Genomic DNA, 27,442 nt, shown 5'->3' with positions numbered 1-27,442 from the left:
ATAACAGATAAAATAATCAGGGCAGAGCAGGTGATATATATAGAGAGAGAAAAACCAAGCTTAAAGACAGATCTTGATTATTCATTCAGGATACACATGTCTGAGTGGTTGAGGGGGGAACAGACGTTTTGTTTCTGTAGTAGAATTGCGCTTGATATTCAGAATTGCTGTGGAACAAATTTTTCAGGGTACTGTACATGTGTCTGTGTGGTTGCGGGGGAAACACACATGTTTATAACATGATGTTTCTGCAGTAGACTGCACTCAATATTCAGAATTGCTGTGGAACAGTTGCTAGTTCTCTCACTCACTGTCCCACTGCTTAAAAAGACAACCCTATCATGAGTCAAATACCTAAAAAAAAATGTACTTGTGTATGTTGTAGTCAGTAGAAGTAGAGGACAGACACGTTATTCTAAGCATACATGTACACCTGCACATGCACTCAAAAGTACTGTACAGGTCTATTTTCATAGTTTAGTACTGTACGTTATGAAAATTGCAAAGTAGGGAAATGTATTTTGTCACATTACATTTAAAGACAAGTCCAATATTTGTTAATCTTTAAAGAATTGTTTAGAAAAGCGTATTGCGATTTGTCATTTCAGATGAATGATAGAAATATTAGTAATATTAGTAATCAACTGCAGACTGTTGGTGACAGTGGCTAGTCTTCCTCCATCCTATACATGTACATGCTGCTTGTAAATATTTGTAAATAAACTGTATTATAATGTAAATAGCACTTGAATGGATGTAAATTGCGGTTTACACGCACATAAATGTAGTTTGCAAGAATCTCCAGTCAATTGAAGGAGGCAGACTTACATGTAATCAGAAGAAGAACTTCAATAAAGAAATGGTACTCCCTTTAAACAGAATTTCCAGTTCATACTGTAAGTGAAATGAAAGTGGTCAAACAAACAATGTGTTTGAACTATTGCAAAGTCTGTGACAAAAGATAATCATGTGATGAAATAAAAATCTGATTCCTTTCTTTTTCTTTGCTTTCAAAGTAATAAAGGAAATGGCATAAAAGTATTCTTCTCTTTTCATTTCCTTTTCTTGGAAAACACCAGCTGGGAAATTTTCCCATCCAAATTTAATAATATTCTTCCAAGTCATATCGTATTTCACTTTTATTTCGTACTGGTTGGCATCTCTGCATTCAGCTTTGAAGGAAGATGAATTTACAGTCTAATTTTGTTTGTCTAGTCTGTACATTGTATATGCCCCTATTGCTGTATGATGATTCTTGATGCAAGTTTTGTGTACATTTCCTGTATTTTGAACAGACTGCTGTGCACAGCGGATTCTCAGAGCCAGCGGGCAACCTCAATCATGATCAACACCAGTCATTAGCTTTAAATCTTGCCTCCTCTATGTTTACGGAGCAAACATGCAGAAGTGCTTCGAATCAATAAATCTGCAGACAGTAAATCACCAGGAGGAAATTGGAGAAAGAGAGGGTGGATGAGAGTCCAGGAGTTGCCATGACAACAGTGGATGACATCACTGAGGTCTATCTTCATGTAGAGCTAACGGTGGTCACGATACTTTTTTTTTACAAAGAGAATGATAGAAATGCTTTTTGAGAGCTGTACAAAACCACAATCTTCCCTCCTAACAAATTACATAATAAACATGGGCTACATTCCATGTGTTCCTGTTCAATTACTTCCTTCTAATTCGGGTGTATATGTTCCTTAGATACATTGTGTGGAAATGAAAAGGTCTTCCCAGTCAATGATGACAGTCTATCCATCATCCATTTTACATTTTTTTCCAAACACATTTCCTCTTATATGAACAGGTCCTTCAAGTCAAAGATGTTTGGACAACAAGTCAGCAACTAGTATGTGTAAATCATAAATGTTTTGAGCAGAATTTCTGTATCAAAGAGAACTTTAAAGCATCACAATCCACAGATTCATTGTTATTTTTCATTGTTCATCTTGTGAGAAAAGGCTGCTCTTATCTAGGAATTGCAGAAGAGCAACTAACCTGTATTTACATTCAAATTTTATAGCAAGGAACATACATGTGTATGCATCAATGTCAATTGTGAACTATCCCAGGCCATAAATTAACTGTGTTTCTACATGATTTATCATATAACATTTATTCTTGAATGAACATGCCCTTGCATTCTACATGTAGGAAGATTAGAGAGCAACTACAGTACATGTAGCCTGTGTATATTTACACCATTCAATGTTTTATGAGGGATATCTCTATCAATGAGAACCAGGAACATGATTTTTTTTTTAAATTTATTATTTAAAAAACACATTTTAAAACATAGCATTTTCAATGAGAACTGTACATCCAAAACCATAAATGAAATGTTTTTCTACTTTGTTTCTTTGTATGCACAAGCCAGGTTCCACTCAAGGAGAGTTAGAGAGAAACTACATGTAAGTGTGACCTGTATAATCATTAACTGCTTGTGTGCATCTGTATCAATGAGAACTGTTTACCATCCAAGACCAGCCTCCATTCCTATTAAACAGTGCCAGAGCAATCATATAGATTGGCTCTCCTCGGGTTTCAAGGGCTGCTTATCTCTCTCACAATCATCCATTCTACATTTTATTGCCTCCCTCTCCTTGAATTTCAAATGACAGAGCACTGCCAGCATGTGAATTGTCTTTTTTTTCTTCCAGTAACCCTATTGCTAATTTTGCAGAACAGAGTACTGACAGAACTAAGGAAACAGAGTGATCTTGCTGTTCTTTCTGACAGACAACTACCCCAACAGCATTCACCAAAATCCAATTTGTTAATAAAGAATAGTAAATTTGGATTTATATGGCGCTTAGTCCGGAATACTGTCTCTAAGTGCTCTACAGATATTATTATTACCTCGGTCATCGGATTCATTCAAGCACACATTGTGCACCACTACCACTCCCTGGGGAGTATTCCTACCAATATGGTCACAGTGAGGGCATCTTTTTGACCAAGGTGTAAAATTATTTGTCACCTCTCATTTGTTGCTTAATACCTGTACTCCAGTATGAGAACAACAAAAATCAAAAACATAAAAAAAAGACAGAAAACACTTCATGACATCTAACTTCTAAGAACATCATCTTGCTATTAATCTACTCAACTAAAACAAAATTTGATGAAAATTTAAGGAGGTTCCGGCACACAACCATACTGTACATGGGCTTTAAATCCACATCTACCAGCAGTACATGCCTCAGGCAAGATTCTAACTCATACTGAGTAAATTACTGACCCTACATCAGATGCTTTTTGTTCTAAATCTAATTAGCATTCAATCAGAGTTTCCAAATCTCTTCTATCTATTCAAGAGACTACAGCCCGGAATTTAATTTACCTCATCTGTATGCAACTAACATGCTGATCAAATTCTGATATCTTGTGAGCTATCAAATTGTCGGTTCAAAGCCAAAAGGGCATTAATTCTAAGTCAAAGCATATACTGTACATGTATGCCCTCCTGATCTGTGCTCTTTTATCTATTCAAGAGACTGAAGCCCAGAATTTAATTAACCTCATCTGTATGCAACTAACATGGTGAACAAATTTTGGTATCTTGTAAGCTATCAAATCGTCTGTTCAAAGCCAAAAGGGCATAATTCTATGTCCAAGAATCTAGGCATTTGTGCCCTTCTGATCTGTGCTCTTTTATCTATTCAAGAGACTAAAGCCTGGAATTTAATAAACCTCATCTGTTTGCGACTAACATGCTGAACTAATTCAGATATCTTGTGAACTATCAAATTATCTGCCGAGACCTGAGAGCCAAAAGGGCGTTAAATCTGTGTAAAAGAATATTGTGTGTTAATGCCCTTCTGGCTGTTAGCAGAAAATTGTTCACCTCACCCCAGAACCTCCATGCCATAATGGGATCAAAATTCAGATGGCATCTTTCTGATAATAAATGCATGTATCAGCAATATTTTCTTTGTTCAAGTTCACTTATATAATTTCTTTGTGTTTTAATCAATTAACTCAAACAAAAGGACTTTGACGCTAGTTACAAACACCCATTATAGTGACAAAAACAGCACATAAAAAACTATTTCAACTCTGAAATATATTTTTTCATCTACCTTTTATTCCAAATCCTGAGCCTGAAGAATAAGTTTTTTTTTTTTTTTTTTTTTTTTTTTTTGGGGGGGGGGGGGTCTATGTTTCTCTTCACTTCCATGAGAAAATAGATGGAAAATATTCCAAATTTCTGAGAAACGCCATAAAAACATAGAGACAATAGCAAAAATATACTTTTCACATCTGAATAATGACTAGGGTAATGTCCCTGAATAAAAAAATTAGTGGGCAATTAAAATGAAGACAGATCTTAAGAAAAAATATGTGTTATGCATCGAATGATCAAAATCAAATTAGATTGAATGAGACATATTTGTTAACTTACATCAATGGCTCCACACTTCATTGCCTTCTTTCGGATGGCATCATAATCATCTCCCTGTCCAACATCAGCCTGAAGGAAAGAATGAGAAATATACAGTATATGTACATCATTAAAATAAGCATCATTAAAATAAGTAGGGGTTCCTCCAAATATTCAATATATCACAGGTGAAATTGAAGTTCAAAGATTGTGTTCTCTATTAAATTCATTTAAAAATAAGGAAGGATTTAGAATTCCTGAAAGACTTCACAGTATTCAAGGGTGAAAACACATATGTTCATGCTGCAAAAAAAATACTGACTGAAATTTTGAATATGTCCTTTAACTCCTTTTACAAATATCCATTAGGTTAATGTACAGTGTATATGAATCAAGAAATAAAGCCTACCGAAATCATGATCATTACCAACAAGGCTACTCTCATTGATTAACATGACAGTCAGTTAACTTAAAGTTCAGGTTGGGATAAGATAGAGACATTGCGGACGCACTCGTGGTTACAAAACTTTAGTTTACTCAAAGTTATAAACCACTAGCATCACGATAATGAGCAATGGGGGGGGGGGTGCTCACTTGTGCAGACGCAATTAACTTTGAGGTTACGCCAGCTTAAATGACTGCTAGCCTGGCTTGTAGATTAATCTTAGAATATTTGTTTCAGTCCTATGTAAACCCTCATCATTGTTAGTAGATCAGTGCTTATGACTACTGGTACAAAGTTTCGCAAACTAGAAGTCTAAAACATTGTCAGTCCCGGGTGTACATAGCTATTATCACGCTTACAAGGATACAAGCAAAACTACATCAAAACTTGTAAAAATTTGAAATGCATTTCTTATCAGAAAACATTCACTAGAGCTATACATGTAAGTTAAAAAAAACTTGAACATTTTCTTATTCATCATTTATGACAAGAAAGACATTCAAATAAATCTGATTTTTTTTTTTTTTTTTTTTTTTTTTTTTAAAGCATGTACTACAGTATCTTAAAATGTAATTTTTTCTTACTAGTCCGATTCATCATTTACATGTAAAACACAAAAACATTTAGATTGAACTCAGATACACAGATACAGGAAAGCTGGATAAAGTTTCCCAAAGAAAGAAAAATAATCATACTCTGTATCTATTGTATTCCCTTATCTGTTTGTTATCTCACATCAGCACAATAAATAGGCCTTATTTATATCACACTTCAACATACGTCTTGAAAAGTTGAAAGGAAACATTTGCAGTCATTTGTTTGTTCCCAATTGTAGTTTGCCCTACCAGTAGTGTCTAAGTCAATATTGACATTGTTCACCAAACACAAGTACAATGGTGCAACAAAATACAGATTCAGTAGTAAATAGCTCATTTTGACAAATCAAACAGCAACAAATTGATATGGCTTACTTTGATCTTGCTAAGCTTTTGGAAATTGAAATAGTTTAATAATCATAACAGAATGGGTAATGAACTGGAAAGAGGCCCTGTGATTGAACACTATTTTGCACAGTATGTATTACATGTAAATGTACATATACTTTTATATACATTTATATACTTTGAGCCAAAAAAAGGGTTCAAGAGGCTATGAAATATGGAACCAATTTATTATGATAAATACCTTTGCATTTGTAGTAAATGATACTTAAAGAAAAATATAGTCAGTATGTCAAGTTGTACACATACAGTATGATAGGGGGATGATTAAAAACAAAGTAAAATAGTACTGGAGTATGCATAAGAAGCCCTAGTAGAATGATAGTCATCAAGCAAAAGTAAGCAAATCATTGTAAATCTTTGCTAGATTTTGGTGTTTCTGTTAACTAGTGAGGTATGATTGTTCATCCTCTCTCCATCATCAACCATTATCATCATAGCCAAGGGGGCAAGGGATCTAACCCTCTTCCCCCTCCATTCATCCACTAAATTTATTTTTTTCAACAATAATTTGTATTTGTTCGGTAAAATTGATGCTTCTCAGCACGTCAACTGGTATGAGGTCCATCCTGTTTACGGTTAGACTTCATGCATTGTAGGAGTGGGGTCAAGATCTTACCCCTACCCAATCAGTGCCCCCCCCCCCCCCCCCCCGCCCCACTAGTTCTTGATACACTCATGCTGGAATATGGAGGTACTCACTGTATAAGCCACAACATCATAGCCCTCTTCAATAAGCCACACCAGGATACAAGAAGTATCTAATCCACCGCTATAGGCTAGGACCACCTTCCCCTTCTTGCCTCCGTTCTGTGCTCGTTTGCTTGGAGATTCAGCCATCTTGTTTTGGGGTTTAGAGTGAATCCTAGAAGTTGCTTGCAAAGGCTCTGCTACAGACTGCAACAAGTAGATCTACTGACTGTATCTGAGAAGGAAATGGGAACCATTATTCATAGTCGACTCAACTAATGTCTGAGATACATATTCTACATCATAATATAGACCTACCTGTTATGTTTCACCAGAAAGCCAAAGATTTAATCAGACACATATTAATGTGGCCTATAAAATAAGAATAAGTGATATCAAGAAGTCAATGAGAAAACAAAAACTGTTGTCTTTCAAATCTCATAAATCAGGAAAAGAACACCTTCATGAATGGGGGGGGGGGGGGGGGGCGCCGAGGCTGCGTCATCTTGAATAGACATTTTCTGAAAGATTCGAAGATCATTTCCATTTTTTAAAAAAACCTCTGAATCTTTTTTAAAAGTCATTGAATTTTTAAAAAAACATGGTCAAGTCATCCCTAGACAGAACTTTGTCAGATTTTCACTCCCTCGCCTTGCGGCTTGGGATGATAGTAGCCCAGAGATCACTGAGGCAATGATAGTTTGTATCCATTGCCCAAGTATTAAAGGAGGTTAGTATTTGTTTTATGTCCGACATCGGCAATAAGATCTTATTTAAACTTTTTAAAGTGAATTTTACATAGGTCTAGGGTCTAATTTATAAAATATATATATATATTTTGCTCACGGCGTTCTGATTCTGCAGACAGTTTTAATAGCTTTAGATATCAAGAGTCTATATCCTCACAGTACTATTTTTACAGTCAAAACATTTTCAAATATCCAAAGCTTTTCATGCAGGTTGCAGTAGATCTATCAAAAAGTGTACATACTGTAGATCTAGTCAGATAGTGCAAGATGGAGATATTGCTCCTACAATTAGCATTGCTCAACCGAGTGAGATCAAAGAGATATCTCTTTGGTGAGATGCAGAGCGCCAACAATGCGCAAGCCAGCTCACTTCTTCTCTCATTGCACTGCATCAGGCCGTGTGCAGGTACATGTAGGCCTACAGGGAGGAAGCTCCTACTCGACCCCGATCCCGAAGCGAAGAAGCTCCCTGGAGTTTGTGTGCATGCTGCACTGCTACTCATCTTTTGTTTTGGTATAGCTGTATTTATTACCACTCTTCAAATTTGACGTTTACCGTAAGTTGTTTTACCGTAGATAAATCGTACCGGTATCTTTTGATTATCTTAACAGATAATTAGCAGTAGGCGAAAGTGAATAATCCATGATCTACTTACCGGTATCTGTGATAATTCCACACACCTCCTGATTTCGTGCGATCTGCCTCGCCGCTGCCAGACTAATGATGCAATATGTGTACTGGCGCGGGTGAAGCTTTTCTTCACACACCTAATCGGAGATGAAGGTAGCCCATCCAATGTGTAAAAAATGCCAATTTGATAAGTGTAAGGATCGCTTTGTGTACACGTACAACCGCTATACTACACACACGCAATATATTCTTTGTGTATTGTATCCATCAGGCATGATCAGTGCAACGATGGCTGGCTACCAATTAAAATAGGCATGGTGGTCGGATATAATGAGAGTAGATGATGGAGGGGGGGGGGGGGTAAAGCGCAGTACTTAGGGGCAAATCAAAGAATTATACTAAATAGACCTCACCTCATGTATGTTAGAAATTAAAAAGTTATTATCTTCTTTTGAATTGCAATATATCCCCGCACCATAATTATAAGTCATGCATGAATGTTATATATCATATGTTATATATTTGAAAGGTGGTAATGATTCAAGCTCTATTTGCTTATGTTTCATAACCTTTGTGTGTTCTTTCTTCAAACTGTATATTAGTTGCAACATGTCTTTGATAAATCATTGTTATATTCTTTTTCATGTGAAGTCAATTCAAATGGATTGTAAAATTGAAATGATTTGTTATATTATATTCATTTTTCATGTGATGTTAACTTCAATGAATTGTGAAATTGTGAACATGCATGCATGCATAAATAAATAAATATGCCTTTTCTCTGGGAAAAGGGGTATTGACTCTTTAAATACCAAATCACATAAACTATTCACCATTATGTCACCGTCATGTACATATTTTCTATGGATATCATTTTCACGATCTCAACTCTTTACCACATCAGCGTCATGTACATTGTCGATGGATAAAGTGGAATATTTATTCTTCACCACCCTACGCTAACTTTTCACCACCCTAGCATCATGTACATTGTCTATGGATTAACTCTTCACCACCCTACGCTAACTTTTCACCACCCTAGCGCCATATGTACATTGTCTATGGATAAACTGGAATATTAACTCTTCACCACCCTACGCTAACTTTTCACCACCCTAGCATCATGTACATTGTCGATGGATAAACTGGAAAATTAACTCTTCACCACCCTACGCTAACTTTTCACCACCCTAGCATCATGTACATTGTCTATGGATTAACTCTTCACCACCCTACGCTAACTTTTCACCACCCTAGCGCCATATGTACATTGTCTATGGATAAACTGGAATATTAACTCTTCACCACCCTACGCTAACTTTTCACCACCCTAGCGTCATGTACATTGTCGATGGATAAACTGGAAAATTAACTCTTCACCACCCTACGCTAACTTTTCACCACCCTAGCGCCATATGTACATTGTCTATGGATAAACTGGAATATTAATTCTTCACCACCCTACGCTAACTTTTCACCACCCTAGCGTCATGTACATTGTCGATGGATAAACTGGAAAATTAACTCTTCACCACCCTACGCTAACTTTTCACCACCCTAGCGCCATGTACATTGTCTATGCACTGCAAAAACAGTGGTGTTAAATTCAACACCATAGGTGTTAATATTAACACCATTCCGGTATCTATATCGGAAAACACCAGTTGGTGTTATTTAACACCAAGGTCTGGATTTGAATGATTCAATTCTACTCTTGGTGTTGCAATTCAATTCTATTTTTGGTGTTAATATAAAATCCTACACCATTTTCTGGTGTAACAATGAATCTGATTTCTGGTGTTATTTAACACCACCGCCTGGAATGAAATAATTTTAATTCTACTCTTGGTGTTGCACTTCAATTCTATTGTTGGTGTTATTTTACACCAATTCTAGAATTAAATAGTATAATTCTGCTCTTGGTGTTGCAATCCAATTCTATTTATGGTGTTAATATAAAATCCAGCACCATTCTTCGGTGTTGCAATAAATCCTATTTTTGGTGTTATATAACACTAAAGGTCTACTACTTTTCTACTCTTGGTATTGCAATTCAATGCTAGTCTCAGTGTTTAAAAAACTCAACACACCATTCTTTCAACACCAACAATTCATTCCAGCTCACTCCATCTTAACACATGCACAGAAAATATTCAAATACACACAAGAAGTGAAAAGAAACAATTTTTTTTCGTAAACAAAAACACATGGTGCTTGTTTAATCAATAAATTAAACAACTTGTTTTCATTCATGTTGAAATCAATGATGCTTAGCGTTTTTATCTTGTATGGTTCAACATTAAATCCTTTTGTCATGTATTCAAAATCTGTGACTCATTTGTCTGAATACAACAAAACACACTTTTTTAAATCATTCAAAATCTGTTATTATGAATCCACCCTTATAAGTAAAAAAAAAAAGGATGAAACAAGTAACTAAAAATCATTCAAAATCTGTTATTATGAATCCACCCTTATAAGTAAAAAAAAAAAAGGATGAAACAAGTAACTAAAAATTTTCCAATATAAAAACTTTAAACAATGTCATAATTCCTTTCAAGGAATGAAAAATCAAAGTCGTTTCTAATAAATAGAAACTAAACAGGATGCAAAATGCATGTATAAATGAAGACAAAACAAAAAAAACAACAAACATTATGCTTCTACATCAGAGTGAATTATGTAGCTAATAAGAATTTTGACACATTTCACCTTGAATCCTAGTACATGCATGCTGAAGGAAAATATCACAGAATCTTTTTCATATGAAATATACAGAGTGCCCCCCCCCAAAAAAAAAAAACCTTGGAAACTGCTAGTATAATCTGCAGGCAGACTCTCGGCTTCGGTTTTTCGCAAGTTTCGTAGTGCATATTTCAGAGTCTGCAGTCAGAGACTACTTTCACTCATATCATGATCCCTTAAAGGGAGCATAACTGTATGTGTATATGTAGTCTCTAAATGCAGACTCTACATCGTGCACTATGCAAATTGCAAAACCGAAGCCAATGGTCTGTGCCCGCAGACTAATTATAGTATGACTTTAATTTCTTATGCTAGAACAATAGCAACACTAACAAATCTCATCCAGCAGTTTTGTTGAACAAGATTTTTTTACCACAGGCCTGCAACCATTGAGATTCAGGATGATTTAATTATTTCAGGGGATTTTTATCTCCTAGCTTCACTGCTTGTAAAGGGTTAAACAAATGTTTCAAAAACATTGAAAAAACACTATAAATTCTACATTCATTCTAATATAGGTGAACATTCTTTTACAGCTTTCTGTTTACAAACATATTCCATTTTACATCGTGCACTATGCAAATTGCAAAACCGAAGCCAATGGTCTGTGCTCGCAGACTAATTATAGTAAGGCTTTTTAATGTCTTATGCTAGGAAGCAGCCTTCAAGAACAATAGCAAAACTAACAAATCTTATCCAGCAGTTTTGTTTAACAAGATTTTTTTTTACCACAGGCCTGCAACCATTGAGATTCAGGATGATTTAATTATTTCAGGGGATTTTTATCTCCTTCACTGCTTGTAAAGGGTTAAACAAATGTTTCAAAAACATTAAAAAAACACTATAAATTCCACATTCATTCTAATATAGGTGAACATTCTTTTACAGCTTTCTGTTTACAAACATGTATTTCCCATTTTACTCCTGGGAGAAAAAATCAAAAAGTAAAATTATGCATTTCTATATCAACTAATTCGCTGCTCGTTTTTCCAACAGGATATAAACAACAACAACAAAAATCAGTCCATGCACTTCTAGTTCACTGGCTTTCATGCACAAACATCATAGAATTGTTTTTCTTGTAAGAAAAAAAAAGAAAATATACAACAGCTATTTGACTTCAATTTGGTTTCGAATTAACCAATTTAAAGATGTTAACAATTAAGAGTCCAAAATATTATTGATCAAAATTATTTTTAAAACCAATTGATACCACTAAGCAAAACCAGACATTAGCTTGAAAGCTTTAAATTACTTAAAAAGTACATGCCTTGGTGCTACATACTTCCTCGAGTCTGTCTTCGACAAAGTTGTCATCAAATCTAGTGGTTTGTAGTCAACAAGTTCCTTTTGATTCTTCACTACATGACAACGTGGAAAACTAAATTCTACTGCATAGGCATGATAGTGTGAATTGTAATACACTGTATCTAATTGGACAAGTACAAAAAATACAGTGCTATTGTGTACAATGATATGCTCTATTTGACCAAACAGAGGAAGCTCGCTAACATCATGGCAGACCAGAAGTGACAACTGATAATGTGTTCCATGTACTTTAACCCAGTTGGCATCAAATAATTCAGTAGAAAGATCCTCTACTTGGATTTGCTCTTGCACAATCTGTCCAATATTTTCATCTAAATCTGACAAAAGTAGTGAACTACCTGGCCCAACCTCCAGATATTCCAAAGGATGGTTTGACTGAAGATGGAACGTTAGTGCTGTCTGATGTTTTTTGGCAAGTGATTTACAAATGTTTTTGTAATTACGCACAGATTCTGCAACACGGCCAAAATAGTGATGTTTCGCTTCGTACCTCATACACCATACATGTATGAGTGGCCCAACTTCTCTCAAACACGTTGGATAATGCACCATAAAGTGGTGTTTTGGCAACAACCTTCTGTCAGGAAAGGTTTTCTGGAAATGTGTGTGATGTTCTTCAGTAAGAATAGACAATTGGGCTATCAAGCCTGCTGTCAATTGAGGAGCAAAAATAATGTCCATACAATCTAGTAATCTAAGTAGCAATTCCCAGTAGACATTTCCTTCTTCAATGTCTTGAGCAATTATGAATGGCAGATTTCGAATCAAGCACCATGCTTGCATAGCCTTCTGTCCAACATCATTCCTAGCTGACCTAAGTTTAATAAAGGATGGTTTGTTCTTGTTATCTGTACGGTTTAAGCAATGGCTGGCGACTCTCTGATTCAGTTCATCTTGGGACAAGAGGGGCGGTTGCCTTTCATATATGAAATACTCTAGAACAAGTTTCAGCTCATACTGAACTATGCCTTCCAAAAGATCATGCATTATATCTAGTGAAAAGTTTGCCAAGACATGAAAGTAAATACAATCATTCAATACAGTCTTTTGTTTCACTCCAAACACATGTGACTGGGTAGTTTGAGCTTCAGCTTCTTCTAAATGTTGCTCATAAGTCTGCCTGGTGCGCATATCCATTGAAACCTCTTTGAATTTGTTCTGTGCCTCTTCCTTACTTGTAACACATAATCGACAGTAATAATGAGCAGAAAAGCTCTCTACAAATCCCAGTAGGGAATTAGCACCAAGATTATCAGCACTTATTTGAGTAATGGTCCCCTTCTTCACAATTCCATTAGGGAGAGCAATGCCAACTGTTGACAGGATATTAATGTCTTTTACAATGTGCTTGAGAATAGCATTAAATCCATATTTCTTGGCATCTTCAGCATACCATAGAGCTATAAGATTGATATTGGAAAGATTGGAATTATACTTTGGTGGCAGATTTTTCAAAATGAAATATAAAGCACCTATCTTGTGAATTTTTGTTTTTGAACCAATGGGGTTCACAGTCTCGAAATCATCATAAAAACAGTGAATTTGGAGGGCATTCTCATCTTCATGGAAAAGAGGGGTTTTCTCAAATTGTGAACCATCACAATAATCTCTCATTACACCATCTGTGCTCTTATGGTCATGAGTAGCAAAATGCAATATATCTTTATTGCTTAAAAGCTGCTTCAAAGAATCTAAAATGGGAACGTAAACAAATGTATCTTCAATAGCAATCTGTTCATACTGCTTAGTTCTTTTATTGAGACGACTATCATATCGGATGCCTAACTTGATTTCTTGTGGTTCAACAAGTCCAATTGATTCACAATACTTTGTCCGCTTATATTCTGAATTCAAATTTTCAAAGGGCTTTTCAAGCATAGCAAAATGTGTTTGAATCTCCTTATAAGCCTCGGATTCTATAGGCAGCTTATGTTTTAAGAAAGCAGCTGTAACGGCTGCCGATGCACTTTTTACTACATCACCTACAATCGCACTGGTTGTTTCTACTACATCATTTACAACTTTTCCAGAGTTTGCACTATTTGCTGAAAATTTTGAAATTACATTTACACACTGCCTGTTCAAGGTATCTACAGATAAAATGTCATCTTCATATACATCCTGATCTTCAACAATCTCATCATTATTAATATTGTATTCTTGAAGACTTTCAAGACTTTCTTCAGGAAAGTCACTCACTTTATCATTTTCATTAGACTGCTCTTTATTATCTGGAAAATCGGTTTTAAGGTGAGTCTGCAAATGTCCCCGAAATCCTCGAAAAGTATGAAATGTTCTCGCACAAGCTCCCTGCCCACAGGTCAATACTTCTTTACCATCTTCAATAACTCCATGTTTCAATCTCAAATGTTGAACCAATTTGGGTATTGCAAACTGTTTGTGGCATTTGAAGCAAATCATGGTGCTAACAATTTCGATCTAATTTCACGTACTCTTGGTGTTTCCCGGGACACTCCGATATCGATTTCAAAAATGGCAGTCTGGACAAAAGTCCAGAACTGCCGCAGAGACAAGCAGTACTGCAGGCCAAAGACAAAGTGGGTCTTGAAGAGTAAATCTACTGCTGCTTCGACCGTGCGTGCCGAACATGGAATGGCCTTGTGATCCACAATGATCATGTAGTTGGTGATTCGGGCCTTGGAATTGCCAATTGCCAGAAGGAACGGTTGACTCTTGGTCTCTTTTGTGTTGTCGAGGAATGCTTGAATACTCCCTCCTGTCTGTGTTGAAAACAAATTATTTGTATAGAATGTAACTAGCACTCAACGCATTTCAATACTCAACGCATTTCAATGAACAACATATTTCGATCAACATTTTTAAAAGACAGCCTTACATGTAGTACTGGGGGAAATTGTGTTTTTACAAAAGGGTTATTGGACAATAATGTAGGACATAAAACCAAATCAAATTTACATCAAAGAAAAGAATTGGAATTGGTCCATCAAATGATATAACATCAAAATATCAGATGATATTTTTTGTAATGAAATACAATTTTTCTTACCCTGTAGAGGGGTAAAAATGCAAGTACTTTCAAAGCTTGTTTTATGTATATGATTAAAAAGGGTCTTTCTAATGTGGTCAAGACATTTCAACTTCCACAAAAGGAGTACGAAAAATAAAGATACTGCAATTTCTGCACTATTATTAACTTGCAGCAAATTTGTGGCATGAAATATTCCTTTTCATTTATTGATTCTCCATGTAGGGCTGTGAAAATCAAAGGCAACATGCCTGATATATCACACAAGTTGTTACTATGTTTTCATACACAACATGTTCCTAGTATTTGTTTGCAAATCTTGATGTCTACTGTTCTAGTTTATTTTACTCCGACCAATTTCAAGGCGGGTGAAGTTTTTGAATAGGCCTAAATTTCTCGAGCACCTTCTCTGTCCAAATCAGTCTAAGCCTCTTCATGTAAGAGATCATAAACCAATATAATTGTTCTCTTTGAACACACATCACGATGCTTTCTGAAACTTTTTTTTTAATGCAGCAAGAATGTGTTTTATGTGACAGGGTATTACCGGTACTTAATATTTACAGTTCTCTTTCGTAATGAAAAGCTAAATACCTTCTGAAATTGAATAACCCTCGAGAGAGCTGAAGAAATGGACACTTTTGCTGACGCAGCTTTGGACTTCCCTTGGCTTGCAGGAGGCAATTAATAGGCACAAGAGGAGGAGGATAGCAGATGTGCTGGAATTCCATCCTGTGCATTACAAAATGAAAATGGTTATTATTAAACAGGCTTACATGTTGATCAAGGTGAAAAATAGAAGTTAAATGTACCAAAATAATTACAAACTGACCTGCTAAAATTTGAATCAAAATAGCCTGTAACAAGAAACTATTATAAGAAATAAGTATATAGTCGAGGACTTATCAATATTATAGCCAAAGCATGCAAGTGGCTGTTAATGCAGTTTAGGGGTACTAAACCAAAAATCCAATTGATGCCAGCTTGGCACCCTTGGAGAAATTTTACTGACACTTATAGCAACGCCTTCTTCTTCTTTCTTATGAGAATTTATACAAAGGGGGATGGGAAAAAAGAAATCAATAGGAAAATAATAAACGGGATATTTATGCATGGGAGAAGGCAACATTCATGGCAAAGCACCTAACCTAGATTGTTCTCTGTTGACACATATATAACAAACTCTTTAGTAGCATAAGTTCATGTTTTTTTTTTTACAATTTTTTTCTTGTTCTACTGAATTTAACATGCTTCTACCCAATTTGACATCCTTTTCATGATTAAATCACAAAAATTGCATCAATACTGGAATCAAATGTTGCAATTAACAATTTATCAAATATGTCCCCTATGGGCCACCATATTTTTCAAAGTTAACTAATGAAGAAAAACAAAAATATCATGATTTTCTGAATTCTAAAGCATTTATCTTCAAATAAAGACAGAGTAAACACAAGCAAGCTGCTAATATGTAAATGCAGGGTCCTGTGGGGTCGATTCAAGTTCATATTATAAGATAATAAGCCATGCATATCATATCTGAGGAAGAAAAATAACAAAGTGAACATAAACATGATGCTTTGTTTCAAAACAGAAGCTCATTCTATTTCAAAAGTAATGATTGGCAATGTGATAATCCTTATAAAGATTCCACAATGGGCCATGCAACAAACTTTTTTCTTCATAATTATATAAATTTCTTCTTCATAATTATATAATTAATATAATAAAAGAATTATGGAGAGCATGTTCCAACTACAAATAACTTTGCCAAGTGGGCATGTAATGTAATTTTTTGTAATTCTCATTGCAACAAGAGTCCACATTATTTGAGATGCCCAATAACCCTACTGTATCCCAGCCTTCCAGATAAATATAATTTGTTGGAGGAGTTGACAAAAAAAAGGGGGGGGGGGGAATTGTTTTAATTGGGATGGGTCATTTTTTGTGATTTCAGCATACTTGTCCCTTAATATACATTTTTAATGAGACTGCAAGCTCTTTGGTGGAATTCTCAATGGTGGTTTAAGACCAAGGTCTAAACTTGGTTCAAAACCATGGATTGGATTAGATTTGCATGTATTCTAAAACTTGTCCAATGAACATGCTTGTGTGAAGCACATATATGCTCAAATTTAAACTAACCTATCAATGGTTTATCCATGGTCTCAAATAAACCACCATCAAGAATTCCACCCTTTATGACATCGGAGGGTGCATTCAAGGGAATGTGCAAAAATACCTTCTTTATTTTGATCAGAACTGTCATAAGATGACAGAAGCTCCATCACTGTCAAGTTTCCTTTCTGCTTCAGAAGTTGTCTTGCAAGTGTAACAACCTTGGGCTTCAACTCGGGCCATTTGGTCAGGAAACGCGAGTGATTTTCAGGAAAAAGTTTCCGAAAATCTACCTCAATCTGCAAGAATACATGTAAAAGGAAAACGGGGAAAAGAGAGAAAAAATAAACTATGCATAATTTTACAGTACAGATACCCCAGTTAGACTAAATCAGCAATATAATAAGGTACCGTCAAAGCTCAGACCCCCATATATACACACCCCAGATCCAGGAAAAGGGGATTCTTCAAATATTTATCTGAATAGCAACCACTAAGAAGTACTTTTGAAGGTCTCTCTACACAAAATCCATACATGAATGAAACTTGCTGGACCTTTGAAATAGATTAGATTTGCTAGATATCACTCATGTTGATGCTCACTGTCCAAAGGTACATGACAACCAGTAATGGTGATTGTTCACCAACAGACAGTCACATGCGGTAAATACAGATACAGATTGAAGGATAAAACTGGCAGAATCTTCGGACTGATATTTTCAAAATCTCAAACATATATAATAAAACAGAGAAATATGAATTTGATGCCTCAGTGCCAAGTAATAATTCTGATGCTTTAATTCCCATACACATAATTTTGTTGCCTTAGGCCTGAGAGGCTAAATCAAGAATTAGGAGTAAATTTTTTTGTAACACTTACCAAACCTGGAACAGTTTCAAAAGGAAACTGTTCCAAAATATCCGATGCGGAGCGTCCGTCCCTGACCATATGCTGTCTAACAGGAAAAGTGGATTTCATCTTTTCAACAACCAGGGTAGAATCACGTTCTAATGTTGGACAGTGTCGTAACCAGTTGAGGTCTTCATCATAGGTGCAGCCTGGAGCAGATTCTTGGTCACCTTCTCGGACCTTCCCAGGACCACCATCTCTGCTTGATGGCTTGGGTAATGGGTTGGATGTCTTCTCCTCTGTTGTGCGGTTAACATTTTTTATTCTAGCAGCCAGGAATCCCGTGTTACTTCTTGCATCAAAATAAGCTTCCTAAAGTGAAAGAACGAGATGAATCTTTGACCGCGTGGTTGAAAATGTATGTATAAGCTTTTTGTTGATAATATTAACCTTGAAATGATGCACAAAATGATGTGATGAGAAATTGTAGTTTTCAAAGAAATTTTAGCAAAGTAGCATTAGTGTCATATAATGCAAGCATCTTGACTTTGATACAAGGAAGCAGCAGCCATCACTCTGCCCCACTTCAAGAAAAAAAGAGTTTTGAGTGGTTGTGAAGGAGAGTAGAATGGTATCATACATTTCTTATTGGATATTGTGCCAAAGATGGTGGAGTGTGACCTACACAAGATAAAATTTTAAAAAAAAAATTCTTCTCAGAATATAATTTAGAGAGATTTTGAGGGTATTTTTATCTTATCAGAGTATCATAAGTTTTCTTTTGATTAATGGAATGCAATACCTTCTTATCAGAGAGGACCATGCAGGGCCCATATTCAATTAAATACTTCAGTCAGAAAAATAAATATTTTTTCTTAGATTTTTGCTCGGATAAAATACTTTGCAGATTTTGGTATTCAATTCATAAATTTGGCTAAGTATTTTACTTTAAATTTAAGACACCTCTAGAGGAGACTTAAGCCAAAGCATTTACAAATTTAACTGGTAGATGAAGGCTTACATGTATGTGCGCAGTCACTCTCAGCTGCGGAGAATTATGAAGTAGCGCATTTTTGGTGCAATGTGTTGATTGCGCATCATTTGGTCACAAAATCGTGATGTCACAATGCCTCTCAATAAGTATTTTACTTAAATTTTGACTTACTAAAGTAAAATGCTAAGAACTGAATTGAATACAAAATAAGTAAATACCTTAGCCAAAATACTTAGTAAAAAAACTTACTTAGTCAAAGTATTTATTTGAATATGGGCCCAGATTATAATACTTACATGACCTGTGCTAGTAAACGGATCCTTGAGTCTTGGAAACAGATTCACTATCCCCATGGCATATTTGGTTTTCATAGCTGCTTTTGGATGTTTGCTGTGAAATAAGAAAGCACATCTCCTGTATGAGAATTACAGTCATATGGACTCATGACTGGCTCTATTAAAACAGAACTTAGTATGTTGATAACAAGTAGCATACCCCTAGTGGTCTCGTCTGCATCATATAATTTGCTATAGTTTAGTATTTTTTTATTACTTTAAAATCTCAAAATATCACATGGTTAGTTCATAATACATTTATAAAGTGAGGCCTCATGACGATGAGGCCGCTAACATCTACGGCATTAATCTATTTTAACGTAATGACCCAAAAATGTCACTCACAAGACTGGTAATACCTGATAACCATCATGTGCAAATCACATTTAAAACTAGATGAATCTTCGACCACGCACGGTCAAAATTTAAGCCTCTGCCATCATGCGATCAGAAAGATATTATTGCTTGTTCCATGCCATTGGAAATCCGAAACATTTTGGGTGATTTTACAAATTTTGGGCACTATGAACTTTGACCCCGTGAACCCAAAATCTTCTTCCTCCCATGCTAATACATAATTGAGCTAGGTTTGAAAGAAATTAGTTCAATTTGTCTGAAGTTATAGCAATATCGAGCTTTTTTCGGGTAATTTTTTACAATTTTTGTTTGGCCCTGTGACCTTTGCCCTTTGACCCCCTAAACCCCAAATCTAATCAGTTCATCCTCACATGTATATAAATACTTGTGTCAAGTTTGGTAAAAATCCGTCCAGTAGTTCTGAAGTTATCGTGGTAACAAGTTTCCGACGGACGGACGCACGGACGGACACACGGACGCACGGACGGAAGGACGGACGGACAACCCCGAAAACATAATGCCTCCGGCACCACCTGACGGTGGCGGAGGCATAAAAAATGAATATTTTGAAAAATGATTTTGAAGAGACAACAAATTCCTTTAAAGTTGACCATGTTACCTCAGTTTCTTTTCACATAATTGGTAGTACCTGATAATTATTATGTGCATTTACACAATCATAAAAGAAAATTTGCTGGCACTTACCCATAGTGTTCTTGCATGTGGGCTACCAAAAGGTTAATCATCTGCCGTCTAGTTTTATCTTGAAGTGCTCCAGTCAATTCATACTCTCGGAGAATGGCATCACCTCTGTGCCGCAAAATTTCTTGTACAAACTGCAAACAGGTAAATCATCCCATTAAGTCATAAATAAACATATTGAGTTTATAATGCACTTTCAGGCACTTTAATTCATACTGACCTTTCTAAGGGCACGAAATTTTATGAATGACTATGAATTTATATAGGTACATTATGATATTAAAATTGATATATGGCCAATAATCATAAATTCTAAATAATAATATATTTATTTATAGAGCTTGAAATAGTTTAAATATTGTTAAATACACACTCCCACAAACACCCCAAACACACATATGCACACACGCACATACACACACACGAGGGGACACATGAGGCTACAGGTAAATTTGTGTTTATTGTAATGCGAGTTCCTTCTACTTAATATAGACATGCAAGCCCAATGCCATGGGGAGACCGTCTAAAGTGCCCTGAACAGTGTTCATTACTTTCATATCCACAAACAATACAGCAGGAAACTATTCTATGTTTGGGATCATCATGAACACTACAATAAAGGTTATGTAACAATCGATGCATCTCATCTTCAACTTTTTAATTTTGATATTAGTCCTTTTCCTTGATACCCTCAGAGGTCTATATGGAACCAGATCATGAGATGTATTATTCGATGATTATTTACCTCATTTCTCTTTCCCATTTCTAAAACATTTCATAAAATTTGGCAATTCAATTTAAACCTCTAGACATAATATCATTTGTTTGAAATCATACCACCCATTGGAAGAAAATGAAACTGTAAAAGTTTATGGAAAACTTATGACAGATGACGAAGCAAAAAAGATGGCCAATATCTTACAGGAGTCGTCAGCTTAGATGTACCAAAAAAGAAATCAAATTAGTTGCCTAATGTTAACCTATACCATTACAAAAACCTTACTACAGGAAATATTAATTTACAATGTTAGTTCTAACTACACTAGATGTATTTTTTTTCTCCCAATATCATTTTCAATTTTAAATAATATGAAATCCGTATAGGTGATGAGTCCCTTATATTATGTTGATTATGATAGCTGAGATTGAAATGAAGCAAACAATTTTTTCTTAACCTTACCTCACAAGAGTTGTCAGTGATTGCACCTGATTCACTGAGGGCATTTAATCGTGGCCTCTTTCTACTGGAGCAAAAACTTGAATCAGATTCTGAGCTACTCAGGGAAGAGGAGCTGGTATCCACCTTGATAGTGTCTGCACTTGTGATGCTATGTACATCTGAACCTTTAATAAAGAAAAAAAGATATAAAGCCATGAGCACTGTTAAAAAACAATGAATACTGGCATCTTAAACTTTGGTAGAATTGAATACAGTTGGGCCTCCTTTATCCCCACACTTGGGATCAGCACTAACATGCATAAGGGAATCCTATATTCAAAACATGCAGTTGCCGAGTTTGAATGAATGCATGTTTCTGATCATGAAAAATTGAATTGAATGTGTAATAACAATGTTGGGAATAATGTATATAAGTAACCCAAATAGTTTGCGATATTACGAGTATGCTTGAAATCTTTGTTGGTTCCGCTAATTATTTGAGTAAAATAGGCAAATTCTCAAGTGATCTGGATAAAGGAGACTGGATAAGGGAGGTCCAACTGCATATAAATTTCTATTAGTCTAAAACCATCAGAAACCAGCTAAGTTATATTGGTCTGACACATTTGTTAATTTTATAATACTTGAGCATTTTTTAATGGACAATTTGTTAATTGATGCATTCATTCATGTCTAAGTGAATTATAATACTAGCATTTAGAAATGTTCAATTACTTTTCCATTGGACTGTTCCCAATGAAACCAATAGGTCTGTCCAATATAATCCAACAGAATTCTTTCATGATGGTTTTCTATAAGTATAAGACTAACAGAAAGAAATTGTTGGATTCCTATTATTGGATCAGCAAAAATTTTCTGATGGATTTCTAATGGACCAACAGAAGTATGTGTTGGATTTCTATTGGAGCAATATAACCTTTCTGCTGGTTTCTATGGGTCCTTTATTTCCCTTTCCCTATTGAAACCATTAAACTTATTGGTTTCTATGGGTCCAATAGCCCTCACCTCGTGCTATCACACAAAGCAAACAGAATCAAAATCAGATGAGAAATGGCATAGGAGTGGCCTTTTGTAGGATTTTGAAGCAAAAGGTCAAAGATCATACACAGACACGCACAGAAACACACAAGTATGGCGCCCGTTTCACAGTCCCCTCCTCAAATTTGTTCGGTGGGGTCACAATTTAAATTAAAGACATTTTTTTTTTAAATGCAAGTTTGCATTGTTAAAAAATTCAATTTGTAAGAATCTGTAATTTTTATAATCTTTAGACTTCGAATTTAGATCATTGACCGCCCACAAATCACGGCTCTTGTGGCAAGGTTACGTCATCAAAAAAGGGTAGGTTTTTTTTTCCTCCACCAAGTTTTGAGACCTGTGCCTGTAATTTGAACTGCACATTCATTTATTGCTTATGAAAAGCAAAATGTTAATTCCCTAGACTCTATACAGCATACAAGCCTACACTGTACAGACGAACGCTGACTCATTTTAACATGCATGCACATACAATGATCAGTGGCGGATCCAGCAGGGGGCGCACCCGGCATGTGCCCCCTCTATATTTTGAGAATTACCTCGTGAACATACACATTACTAAGGTTAAATTGTGATCTGCGCCCCCTCTTTATTTTTAATATGCTCTTTGCACCCCTCTAACTCTATTTTAAAATCCTGAATCCGCTACTGATGATATCACATTTAGCAGGGATTTGCAATTTTGTATTATAATGCACTTTATCCAAAACTTACCAGACCATTCTTCATCTTCTTTTAGCACCATGAGGCTGACTGTGGGATTGCTGGTCACCACATCTCCTAGTACGTCATCGTCTATACCAAACCCTTCTTGTTCATCCACAAGTACGAGATCTTCCCCATCCCTTATGTGGAATTTTCTTCTGACTGTAGGAGAGATTAAATAAATGAGAATAAATATCACAGTGCACTTTTCAGTTTCTTACAGATTGATGGCTCAGTCATAATAAACGAATGCTGCAAAAACTGCTGCTACAAGCCCAACTGTGCTATAGTATACAAATAACGCACGTCCCAGAGTGCAATAGCGGTGAATGCAGTACGCGCGAGGTTTCTTTATATTGGTGCCGCTCTGTGCAACAAGCCGCTTGCGGCGAGTTGACAGTGCGAACCATCTGAAGAAACCGAGCGAACACTGCATTTACGTTTCGCACAACAGGGTCAAGTGCGTTATTTGTTTTATAAAATAGCGACACAAACAGCAACAAACAAAAGTTTAGATCTTAAGTATACGAGAGTTCGATCTAGATCTAGAGTTATGTTGGTTCTAGAAATAAAATGAGGGTCTAAGACCTTGCAGGCTTACCAAAAAGTCTACAGGATTCATTGTTTGATTAAAAATAAAATGCATAGGGTGTCTAGAGACGAGTCTACATCAGACAGCTGAAATTCCTGGCTTCATTATAAAATCCAAAAGTCAAAACGGGTCTAAATCCAAGGCAAAAGTAAAACAAAAATTTGCTTTCTAATAATACCCCGCTCTAGCTAGAGCTAACGCGTACGCTGCGCTGGGGATCATGGTGGATCTTGGAGCGTACAATATTAGCTACGCGTAGCCTATAGCCTACAATGCACTCGAGGGAGCGTACTAGTACTACGCGTACGCGCGCGCACTGGATCCCCATGGTCACGCGTACGCACCGTGCAATATAACTTTTTACTGCGCTTTTTCTGCACTCATTTCTGCAAAATCGTGCTTGCATCAAAAATTTGTCAATGCCATGTGACGCGTATTGACCAATCACGATGCTTAAAATACTAGGCTAGATCTAGAGCCATTTTATAGTCTAATACACCCTAAAACTGTTAAATGGGACATCAAGCTCAACCGGGGGTGGAGTTTGGACTGTTGTGTGCGCTACAAATAGTCTAGATCTAGATCTAGATCTAGAGATTGAATTTCCATGTTTATTATTTTTGCATTTTTTTTATTACATGAATGGGGTAGAGGGGTCTAGATCTAGTCTAGATCTAACGTTAGATCTATCATCTAGATCTAGATATCTAGGCCTAATGTCAATGCAGATCTAACGTTAGAACTCTAGATCTAACTGTTAGGCCTAGAAATCTAGAGTCTAGATCTAGTCTAGACTTCTAGATCTAGATCTAGATCTAGCCTAGACCTGATATTTTTGCAAAAACCCAGGATTAGGCCCTAGACTAGGTCTAGATCTACTGATTTTTCCTTTACATTTTGAAACAAATATGTATTAAATAACAATATATAGATCTAGACCTAGATCTATCATGAATGTTTGCCCTTTGGAGTATTTATCAATGATAATTTTTCAGAAATCCATAAAATATTAAATGGCATCATGCTGACCGGATACCCAACCCGGCCGGACAGCCAAGGCATAGTAGGCCTAGACCTCTAGGCCTGGGCTACCCAACGACAGGCGCGGCTAGCGCCAGCTGACGAACACGTAATACTATAGGCTAGATCTATAAAAGTTTATAACAAACAAGAACCATGATGTACACTTACTGAGTTCAAAGAATCCTACTGTGTCTTCTGGATCTATAGGCAGGTATTTTCTAATACTTCGATCCGCTGAACAGACCCTGACGCTTAATGGCATGGTTGCATGCACTTCGATCACTTCACATCTAGAATCTAGGCCTAATTTGAAGAATTACTACTCCAGAATCAAGACTTCAAGTCAGTGCCAGTGAAATTCTCTAGCCACATGCTCTCGTCTAGCTGTGCGCGCGCAGCTGCAGAGGCGCATATCGGATCATATGACAACTTTCGTCCAATGATTTTCGTCGAATTCTCTAGCTTATGCGCATGTGCGATTTTATAACACCAAATATGACACCATCAGCCTGTAATTGAATATTTTCACACCGTTGGTGTTATTTTTCGCCAATCGGACATGAAATGAACACCAAGGGTGTTGATATTTTTCTATTCCATGCTGGTGTTGAATATTTAACACCCTGGTTTTTGCAGTGTGGATTAACTCTTCACCACCCTACGCTAACTTTTCACCACCCTAGCGCCATGTACATTGTCTATGGATAAACTGCACTATTAGTTTTTCACCACCCTACGCTAACTTTTCACCACCCTAGCGCCATGTACATTGTCTATGGATAAACTGGAATATTAACTCTTCACCACCCTACGCTAACTTTTCACCACCCTACAGCGCCATGTACATTGTCTATGGATAAACTGCACTATTAATTTTTCACCACCCTACGCTCAACTTTTCACCACCCTATAGCGCCATGTACATTGTCTATGGATAAACTCCCCAGCAGAGGCCGCCCTCCTGGGGGGGGGGGGGAGTAGGGGCACAGTGCCCCCCCCCCCACTTTTTCAAGCACCCGAAAAGTGCCCCTTTTTACATAGGATAGGTGCTCCTTTTACACTGATAAGTGCCCCTTTTATTTTGACACGTGCCCCTTTTCCTTCGACAAGTTCCCATTTTCCTTTGCAATAAGTGTCCATTTTCTATTCTCGTAAGTGCCCTCTTTAATCTCTAGTACTAGGGTAGGTGTGGGGAATTGGAGACCCTTAAGTACATTTCCATAATTTACATAAACATGAAAAATGTTACACATACAGAAAGTTTTGTTTTCTCTTCAGTAACTTCTTCTCTTTATTGGGAAACAAAATTGTGGTCATGATGTAACTGATTAATAAGATAAAAATAAGTTATGACGTCATCACCAAAGGTCTCTCATTACCTACATGTGTAGGTAATAAGGGACAGTTACAAATCAAGACATTTCAAATCAAGACATCAAGACAACAATGGGATTGTTATAGTTAGTTCAAACACTTTTTGAAAGAGATACATGCAGCCAATGAACTTACTTTAATTTTGAAACGATTTTGAATGAAGAAATTAATCTCATGTTATCCGCTTGTTATGCTTTATAATTCATTGATATTACAGTATATAACATATTGCAATTTAGTATGGGCCACCAGCGCCAAAATCAAAATCAACTCTATTTATTTATTGCAAAAGAAAGCCCTTCGTATTATGTACTGGTTCACCATATTTATCTCACACAAGTCCAATATTTTACAAACTGAAAACCCTTACAGTATTCGACATAAATTCGCTACAATGTTTACTGATCATGTTTAAGTATTTAAATAATATGCTCCCTCTTTCATTTCAAAACTTTTACACTATGAATAAAGCTATTCACTCTTACCCTACTCGTAATTCCTCAAATTTTCCTCTAGTAAACCCGAAATAAATCCATAAGACACCATGGTCCTGACCTATGGAACTCTCTCCCATAATCATTCTATTAAATCATGTTGCTCCCTCTCAGGGCCGTAGCCAGAGTTTTTTTTTTTTTTTTTTTTTTTTTTTTTTGGGGGGGGGGGGGCACATACATGTAATTGATCGACGTTCTGGGGAGGGGTCTAAAAAAGTTCAATTTTTTTGGGGGGGGGGCACGTGCTCCCCCCCCCCCCCCGTGGCTACGGGCCTGCTCACTCTACTCATTTAAGGCCAAAGTTAAAACGATGTTATTATCAGAATACTCAAGATAGAATTTCTGTGTCAACTCTTCATTCTTTGTCATGTCATCTCTTTTTTCATTCGAATCATTATCATCATCATCATCCTCATCTGCATTGTCAATATCACCATCATCGAAATTTGTATTTTCAATTACCTATCCGTTTCTGCTTAATATGTGTTAATATATTCATGAGTTTTTGTCTGGGGCTGTCGTATTATCAAGCAATCTGCTTACAATGACAGTCCTTCTTCCGCAAATAATTTTATAATGTTTTATAATGTTTGAGGAAACTTAGTATTTATGACAGTTTATATATATATATATATATATATATATATATATGTATTTGCTAATTTATGATTCATTGTCAGAAAAATACTTATT

General features: G+C 36.1%; 3 protein-coding genes across 4 annotated transcripts in view; all 3 read right to left on the bottom strand.

Annotated features, from left to right (window-relative positions):
• The window catches only part of LOC584034 (argininosuccinate synthase), a 31,201-nt gene extending 23,213 nt beyond the window's left edge, over positions 1–7,988 (bottom strand). The window contains exons 1-3 of one of the 2 annotated variants that reach the window (XM_030997515.1): positions 7,932–7,988; positions 6,539–6,761; positions 4,412–4,480 (exon numbers count right to left, since the gene is read on the bottom strand). In XM_030997515.1, the coding sequence (XP_030853375.1) occupies positions 4,412–4,480; positions 6,539–6,676 (207 nt within the window). In that variant the 5' untranslated portion in view covers positions 6,677–6,761; positions 7,932–7,988. Of the gene's footprint in view, positions 1–4,411; positions 4,481–6,538; positions 6,762–7,517; positions 7,725–7,931 lie in introns of those variants that run through there. The other variant, XM_030997516.1, reaches the window with a different exon arrangement.
• Positions 7,989–10,090: 2,102 nt separating this feature from the next.
• Positions 10,091–15,672, bottom strand: LOC115929026. The gene is made up of 2 exons (XM_030997067.1): positions 15,582–15,672; positions 10,091–14,721 (listed from the first exon to the last, which is right to left on the bottom strand). The coding sequence occupies exon 2, from the start codon at positions 14,399–14,401 to the stop codon at positions 11,903–11,905; it is 2,499 nt and encodes an 832-aa protein (XP_030852927.1). The 5' UTR covers positions 14,402–14,721; positions 15,582–15,672; the 3' UTR covers positions 10,091–11,902.
• Positions 15,574–25,516, bottom strand: LOC115929121. The gene is made up of 8 exons (XM_030997342.1): positions 25,050–25,516; positions 23,276–23,428; positions 21,524–21,687; positions 20,347–20,477; positions 19,246–19,339; positions 17,986–18,327; positions 17,230–17,404; positions 15,574–15,719 (listed from the first exon to the last, which is right to left on the bottom strand). Exons 1-8 carry the CDS (start codon positions 25,141–25,143, stop codon positions 15,574–15,576), a joined length of 1,299 nt encoding a protein of 432 aa, XP_030853202.1. The 5' UTR covers positions 25,144–25,516.
• Positions 25,517–27,442: the final 1,926 nt, after the last annotated feature.

This window comes from Strongylocentrotus purpuratus, unplaced genomic scaffold (assembly GCF_000002235.5).
Source record: "Strongylocentrotus purpuratus isolate Spur 01 unplaced genomic scaffold, Spur_5.0 spur5_scaffold_4, whole genome shotgun sequence".
Taxonomy (NCBI): domain Eukaryota; kingdom Metazoa; phylum Echinodermata; class Echinoidea; order Camarodonta; family Strongylocentrotidae; genus Strongylocentrotus; species Strongylocentrotus purpuratus.
Note: the sequence above shows the minus strand (reverse complement) of the source record. Positions and strands in the feature narration are given on the sequence as shown.